The 8,678-nt window shown below is 41.8% G+C and overlaps 1 protein-coding gene across 1 annotated transcript in view; it reads left to right on the forward strand.

Moving 5' to 3' along the window:
* Nucleotides 1–1,768, forward strand: part of MAN1C1 (mannosidase alpha class 1C member 1) — a 256,657-nt gene extending 254,889 nt beyond the window's left edge. Inside the window, exon 11 of the mRNA XM_044668733.1 lies at nucleotides 945–1,768. Within this exon, the coding sequence (XP_044524668.1) occupies nucleotides 945–1,062 (118 nt within the window). The 3' untranslated portion in view covers nucleotides 1,063–1,768. The remainder of the gene's footprint in view (nucleotides 1–944) is intronic.
* The last annotated feature ends 6,910 nt before the right edge of the window (nucleotides 1,769–8,678 follow it).

Genomic DNA, 8,678 nt, shown 5'->3' on the forward strand with positions numbered 1-8,678 from the left:
AAAATAAAATAAAATAAAATAAAATAAAATAAAATAAAATAAAATAAAATAAAATAAAATAAATGGAAGTTGAGCCAAGAGCCCTCCCAACTCCAAGTCCAGTGCCCTATGGGACTATATGGCCTCTAAAGGTCCTTTTCAACTCTTAGAATTTTGTAATTCTATAATTACATTCTGTGTATATTTTATATATTCTTATAATATATTAATTAAATGTGTGTATATTTTATATATTCTTATAATATATTAATTAAATTAAATAATTATAAGACTATATAAAATATACATATATAGATATAATATATATTATAGATAGATAAACTATATGAAATATACATATATAGAATTATAATCCTATAATTCTATAATTCTTAGAATTTTGTAATTTCATAATTAAAGTCATATTTTAAGAAAGTAAATCTTGAGGACTGAAATGAGGCTGGGAGTCAGGAAGAAATTAGTTCCATAATCCCAGAGTGAGCTGAGAAATCCCTAGTCTAGGAAATATAGATGTGGAGTGGAGATGGAATTCTGGGAACGTTGACTTCGGGGATCCTGGTTGCCTTTAATTCTGGCCTGGATGGGAAGCGCTGACCCACAGTATTTTGTCTGGAGAGGTGGAGACCTTGGACTCAGCTGGGGGAAAAGCACGAGTGGAGGCACATTTTCTATGTCTTTCAGAATAGTTGGACCCCTTCCCCACGTCCATAAGGTCCCCATATTTTCAGCCCTTTACCTCTGAATGACAGCTTACAGATTCTAATGTGTTTTTATATCCATGAGCTCATTTGATCCCAAGCAACAAACCTGTGAAGGAAGAAAGCCCCTAGTTCTTACTGTCACTTTACAGATAAGGAAACTGAGGGGGAAGGTGGTTTTTTAGCTTTTATTCTCCTCGGATGAGCAACTAACGACTTCTTCTAATCCATTCTGGTGGCATCTAGGTACCTCTATTTGCTGTTCTCTGAAGATGATCTCCTCTCCTTGGAAGATTGGGTATTCAACACAGAGGCCCACCCGCTCCCAGTGGGCCACATACACAGTCTGGACAGAGCCCACTAGCCCCTGCCTCTGGACAGCCCCCATCATGACTGCCAGGATCTGGGCCCCCCCACCAACAGGATCTGCTTTTCAAGGAAGAGTCAGGCCCATGTTCCCAACTCAGACAGACATCAGGTGGGGCAAATTCCTTGGATAGGCACCTTCTTTTCCTCTATGAGGAACCATGCCAACCTCGAAACGAGACCTTGGTCAAAGGCCATTCAGTACACAGAATATGGACATTCCTTTCTACAGAATTTCTATGAAACCCACTGACTTTTCATTCATTCCAGGGGCCAGAGGGAGGAGAAGCCGACTATGAGAGAGGATCCTTCTCCCCTCTCTCCCATTCTGTCTTGTTTTGCCTTTTTTCTATGCAGTTGGACTTTATTCCCATTTTTAATCACCGTTTTCAATATAATGTGCTTTCTTATGTAATGTCCACATGATAAACAGAGTCAGCCACTCTTTGCTCCTGTCTTGGCCCCGTTTTATATATTTTCTGTGCTTTTTACCCATTTAGAATTAATTTCCATTCACGTCACCTGGCTCTCTGATCTGCGGAGAGAGAGTGCCTCTGCTCCTCAAGGTGAAACCGAGTGTTGTCAATCACTGGTCTTCTCTTCCCAGCTGCCCAGCAACCAGAAAAATGATCTTGTGAAATATGGACCATGGTTGGGTTGATCATCCAGCATCGAGGCCCAGGGAACCCCATGCTGTATTATTGTCTGCAATAAAAATTGATTTAAGAAATGCTTTTGGCAAGCGTGTGATCAGTGACCTCCAAGGACATCCTTCCTTGACACCATGTGGTGGCAGGGAGGAAAGCCTGGCTTTTCAAAGTCTCAGGCAGCAGTTGTTCCTGGCCCTTCCCATTGCCCCTCTACCAAAGAAATAGGAAATGGCTTTGGGAGAACACTATTAGGGGATCAAGGTGGGGAGGTCTCTTCTTTTAGGGGGGGGTGCAGGAGTTTCAGAAGACAAGGAGGATGGGCATTCCAGACACAATAGACAGTATCTAGTTCACAGCCATGACAGGCGACATACAGGGACCATCCAGATAGGTCCGTCAGCTGGGGAATGGCCAAACAAAATAGGGCATCTAGATGTAAAGGATATTATTGCATCCTAAGAAATGACGAATGAGAGGAATTCAGAGAAACCTGGGAAAACTGGTATGAAATGATGCAGAGGGAAGTAAGCAGAACCAAGAGGACAAAGACTGTAATTATAGAAATAATAAATAGAAATATAGACATAAAAATAGTATAATTAATTACATAAATATAAATAATACAACACATATATTGTGCTTACTATGTGCTAGGCACTGTGTTAAGTACCTTATAATTATGATATTATCTCAGCTGAACTTCACAATAACTGTGGGAAGTTGGTGCTATGATTATCCCCCATTTCACAGATGGGAAAAGTGAGGCAAAGAAATTAAGTGACTTGTCCAAGGTCACACTGCTAGTAAATTTCTGAGCTGGATTTGAACTGTGGTCTTCCTGAGCTGATCCAGTGAGGAAAACAACACTAAAAAGGTAGCAAGTGTCTCAATGCAATGACTAGCATAGATATGGGGAAATGCACTTCCCCTTTTAGCTCTAAACCAATGATCCCATGAACCTTCCCCTCAGTGGGAAGGTGAGGGAATACTGGTGCAGAATGGTGCATATGCTTTCTGACAGTATGGTGAAGTGAATGGGGTGATGGACTCAGAGTCAGGAAGACAGGTTTGAATCTCACTTCAGAAATTTACCAGCTGTGTGTCCCTGAACCATGAACAAATGAATGAATGAATGAGTCAATGCATGAGTGAATGAATGAATGCATGAGTGTGTGAATGAATGGATGAATGAGTGAAATGAATTTATTAAGCACTTAAATGTAGTAAAAAAAATGTAGTAAAAACTAGTAGAAATACTAGTGCTTAAATACATAGAAAAGTAGGACAGTCCCTCCTCTTCAAGAGCTGAAATTTTGCTGGCGGCTGGAGAGTAGGGGAGACAACACACACAGATTTTTTGGTTGCAAATCAAGTGGAAAGTCCCATGGTTCTTAGAGTCAATCAGCAAAGCAGATGATGATTTGTCCTTAATGTCATCATAACTGATGAAAATCCTCCAGTTTCAAGTCACCCTCTCTAGCCTCAGCACCCCCATCTGTCGGATGAGGGGTTTGTGCCGGAAGGTTCTTTTCCTCTCAAAATCTGGGTCCTAAGAGTTGTCCGCTTTGCCCCTTACCCCCTAATAGCCTTGGGAAAGTCAGCCCATGCCCCAGTTTCACTTCTACAACAAGCAGGTTGGAGGCAATGGTCTCCAAGGTCCTTCTGCCTCTAAGATCTCTGTTCCTCTGATTCTGGGACTGGACTATGCATTCCTTCCAACAACCCTCGGTGGCTTCACTTTGCCAGGCATCGTAGGACCAGGCAGAATCAGCCCTGCCTCCTCCTGAGCTGAGGGCAAAGCAGGGATCTTGACTTTTTTTTTTTTTTTGGCTTACGCAATAGATCCATCCTTGAGCTTCTCCTATGGGTCCATTCTTTTTGATGTGCAGCAAAGTGTGGATTGGGAGATCTCTGACTTCTCCTGGAATTCCAGAGCCAAACCTCGGCCCCCTGGTCGCTCCCAGGGGACACACACATCTCCACCTGTTGATCCAAATCCCTCTTGTTTCTCCTCCCTTCCTTTGAGCAACTTACAAACATAGCATCCAGCTACCCGCCTTGCCTGAGGTTGTTCCCAAAAATGAATAGTGAAAAATTCATGAATCAATCAGCCACCAGGTGATGAGTTTTTTCTTCCAGCAACTCAAGAAGACAGTCTAGGGAAGCATGGGGGCAGGGAAGGTCCCCTGAGGGTGGCGAGGGCGACAAACACCACGAAAATGATTCACAAGTCTTTCTATCACTGCAGTAAGTCGATAGGACCCTCCTGAGTGGAATAAGATAATCTTCCTGGCAACTTAGCTCCATTCCAGAGATAAAACTAAACAGAGCCTTGGGTCCCTAGAGAGGAAATGGGAAATTAGGGAGTGAGTCATCCTGGCTTAAGGTAAGAGTCGACAGACCCCAAATCTAGACTATCCCAGGAGTAAAAACATCCTGCCTCCATGAGACGGGATATCGACATGTTGTCTTAAAAATATGACTTCAAAAGAGCTTGAAGAGAGCATCCTCTGATTTCCACCAGACTGGCAAAGGTTCTTCTTGCCTGTTTGACTTTATGGGATCTCCAAGTCCGGTGTGTAAAATCCCCAGCCCCCTTCTACCTTTCCAATCATCCAATGGCTTTCCCTCCCATATAGTTTGTGGCTTCTTTGCTGTTTCATGAAGAAGAAACTCCATTTCCCTGACTGTCCCCGATGCCTCTGATTCTCTCCCTCCTGGTTTCCTTTCAAGTCCCAGCTCAATTCTCGCCTTCTACGAGAAGCCTTGGCCAATCCCCTTTTAGTCATGGTACCTTCCCTCTGTGGATTAGCTGATGAAAGTTCTCTGCCTACACAGCCTGGTTTTCCTATTGTCTCCTTTGTTTCTCTGTGAGCTCTTAGAGAGCAGGGAATGTGTTTTCCCTTTCTTTGTACAAAACATAGTGCCTAGTACACAGTAGGCACTTAATAAGTATTTATTGACTTGGCTTGCTATGGTAGAGCCAACTATATTTTGTACAGCACAGAGGAATGGAGTTTAGAGTTGGAAAACCTGAGTTCAGTTCCTGGCTCTGCCACCTACTACCTGTGTGAACTTGGACAAGTCACTTGATCTTTATAGACCTCAGTTTTCTCATCTGTAAAATGAGGGAATTGGAGCAGGTGACCTCCAAGTGTCCCAGTTCTACTATAATAAATGACAATCATGAGAAACATGGTTGTACGAGGCAGAGCAATTGGAATAGAACTAATGTTATGATGCACCCAGTGACCACAAAAATAGAAATGGAAATAAGACTAAAAGGTGGATTGATTGTACTGGCCGATTCTAGAACAAGAGGATGGAGAATGAAGCTTGCTCCATCTTTTCAGCTCAAAGGTGGAGGATGACAGGGGTAGAATGGGACACATTCACAAAAATTACTTTCAAGTTTTGCTTTAAATTTTTCCTTTTTTTAAACCCTTACCTCTTTTTTTTAACTCAACTTCTGTGTATTGGCTCCTTGGTGGAAGAATGGTAAGGGTGGACAATGGGGGTCAAGTGACTTGCCCAGGGTCACACAGCTGGGAAGTGTCTGAGGCCAGATTTGAACCTAGGACCTCCCATCTCTAGGCCTGACTCTCACTCCACTGAGCTACCCAGCTGCCCCTAAAGCCTTACCTCTTGATTTAGCATTAGTTCTAAGACAGAACAGCAAGGACGAAGCAAAATGAGTTAAGTGACTTGCCCAGGGTCACATGGCTAGAAAATGTCTGAGGTCAAATGTGAACACAGGTCCCACTGACTCCAAGCCTGGCACTCTATCCAGGGTGCTACCCAGCTGCCCTGAGTTTTGCTTAACTTTCCAAACGATCTTATGACTTGTGAACTTTTTTTGCACTGGTTGAGGAAGGGCAAGAGTCACTCTAAGCTTGCATCCTAGTAGAGGACTTTCCTCTGAAGCCCTGATGTGATTAATGTAAAGTGAGCCCTTAGAATCCTTTTCACTATTTACAATCACACGTCACAAGAACATGAACCAAATGGGCACTTTGAGTAGCTCTAATGATTTGGGCAGTATTGGGTTCCAGCTTCACTTTATCATCCTTCTTGTCTTTATCACCTGCCCACTCCCAGTAAGACCTCCAAGGTCACAGCCTTTTGAGAAAGAGGCTTGGGCATCGGTCTCTAGATGGGCTCCAGGATTTGTTCTCAGTTTATAATTCATTGAATTTTTTAAAAATGATTTATTGATGTATTTTTTAAAATATCATGATTGTTTTCCAACATACCACCCACTGAATCTTCCCTCATAACAAAGAAAAAGTTAAGCAAAACATAAATAAAGCAAACTTGTCTGATAGGAAATAAACCTATAGCTTGGTAGGGAGGTACCCTTCCAAGGAGGAAAGTGGTTTTTGTCATCTGTTTTCTGGGACTAAGAATGATCAATACGATCTAAGTTTAGTAGTAGAATCAGGAAGTCCTTAGTTCACATCTGGCCTCAGACCCTCGTTGGTTGTATGACCTTGGACAAGTTACTTAACTACTCTTTGCCTCGGTTCCCTCATCTGTAAAATAAAGATGATGCTAGCACCAGCCTCACAGAATTGTTCTAAGGATCAAATGAGACAATGTTTGTAAAATCCTCGGCAAATCTTAAAGCATCATATAAGTACTGGTCTTTAAGGACCCCCTGTATTATGCCTTTTACTGGTATTATTTTTCTGTTTACACTGCTATAATCATTATAGATATTATTGTTCTCCTGGTTCTAGTCTTCTCATTCTAATTCACAAATTTCATGTAAAATGACTGGACCATATCTATCCATCCATCATATCTATCTTTCTATGTCTGTCTATCTGTCTATCTATCTATCTGTCTATGTCTGTCTTTCTATCTGTCCACCCATCTACCTCTCTCTCTATCTGTCTGTCTGTCTTTCTGCCTATCTACCTATTGATATATCGATATCAATATAGATATAGATATAGAGTCCAGTCATTTTATTTCACAGTGGAAGAGAGTTTCCTGATCAACCTGGTGAGCCTATTGGAATTTTTGTTCCTTGATATCTCTTGGACAATGGATTTTACTGATGGGGCTTCCATGGGCATGAGATGGACTATGTAGAATGGTCACTTTCCATTCACAATAGAAGGGAGCCAACAGTCACTTTTTTTCCTTTTACTCTTGACCTTCAGTAGAGCTAAGATCAAAGGATGCCCTTGTGGAAAGGGAAGAGGCCAGGAGCCTTTAGGACAAGGTATATGAGCATAAGTCCCTCCAAAAAGTGAGGTGCTATCCTCCTACCAGCCACAAATTTGTTTCCCTTCTATAGGATGTCTAACTCATAAGATGACACCATGAATCCAAAGGACTTTGAGATTCTGCAGAAAGTGAGATACACCAGAGATACACCAGAGAAGAGGAATTGCATGAATTATGTACTTCATGTGTATTTGTATATTTTCTGTAAGGTAGAATAAAGGCTGTCCTGTGTCTGTTATGCATTGTTACCTTGTATACTTATATGGAATCTGGGAGATCCTTTTGCCCTTATCTGTATAAAACTAGGCAAGAACTAGATTGATAAATTTCATCAAAACTGCTGTTGTTCGTCCTTCATTTTCGAAGAGGACCAGTGGCATCACAGGGCGATGCCTTGACTTATAAGTGAATTGGATTTAAGTGAGGCAGAGTTACACAGTCATCATCTTCTCTCTTCTCAGAATAAACTCTGGATAGTAATATAACATGCCAAAGAGAATTATGAGTTTTGTTGAATAATTGTTGAATGAACAAACAGCAGGAAGTAATATAGTAAACAGATAATTATACTATTCTCTAGTATAAAATAAACCTAATAAAGAAAGAGATGAGGAAATGCATCTCCCTTCTCTTCTTGGGTACTGAATTTCTCATACATTATCAGAGACAGGGTCCATTGACTCTATTTTATTGTTTTTTCTTGGTTATAGGGGAAGCCTCCCCTGGTACTGATCCCAGTATTGATTTAAGAAAGATTTCTATCTATCTGTCTGTCTATCTATCTGTCCACTTATCTATCTATCCATCTATCTATCTCTCTGTCTTTCTGTCTGTCTGTCTATCTATCTATAGATATAGATATGGTATTAAATTGTATCAACGCAATGTTTTCAAAAGGAAGTTTGTTCTCATGAGAAAAAGGAGAAAACCCTTGGTTAAAGATGTCCCAAGGAAAAGTAGGACTATGGATGAAGACAAAGAGCTACCTTCAAATTCTAGGGTGATGGAAGAAAGCTGAGCTCTTATGGAGGTAATGGAAGAACCCTAGATATGGAGTTCCAATCTCAGCTCTGCTACTTCTTAGCTGAGTGGCCTTTGCAAAGTCATTTCCCCCTTCCAGACCTCAGTCTACTCCTTAAAAAAATGAAATAGTATGAGAAGCCAGTCTTTCAGGGCCATCCTCTTTGATCCAGTATTCTGAGATTCAGGCTCATGCTACCTTCTTCTTCCCCTTGAAGAAGCACGTATTCCCTGAGCTGATTTTCTCCCAGGTCCCCCAAGCCACAGACATAAGGGAAGAGAATCCCTTTCTGAGCCAAAGGCCCCAAATAAATGACAGCCATACACACCACTTCCTACAGAGTTACCATTATCGGTGGTCCCTTTGTCCCTCTCCCCTTACAGAGTCAATTTGGTGCTGGGCTAGTTAACTCTTCTTGGCAATAAAAACTACTTCTCTCCAATGGCGAGAAGAGGGCAGCAATAGAGTGAGAGCTGATCATCTCCACGTACTATCTGGGAGACCTTGGAGAAGGAGCTCACTTAACCTGGGCAAGCCTCAGTGGCCTCTTCTAGGAAATATGGGGATTGGACCAGATGAGCTATTCATGCCCTTCCATCTCAGAACCCACGATCCCCCTTCCAAAGAATTCTAAAGGATTCCCAGACACAAGTTCGTTTTTTTCTCATCTTCGAAGGAAGGTGAAGCCGTCCAGCAGCTCCACAAAGA

Source organism: Gracilinanus agilis, chromosome 3 (assembly GCF_016433145.1).
Source record: "Gracilinanus agilis isolate LMUSP501 chromosome 3, AgileGrace, whole genome shotgun sequence".
Taxonomy (NCBI): domain Eukaryota; kingdom Metazoa; phylum Chordata; class Mammalia; order Didelphimorphia; family Didelphidae; genus Gracilinanus; species Gracilinanus agilis.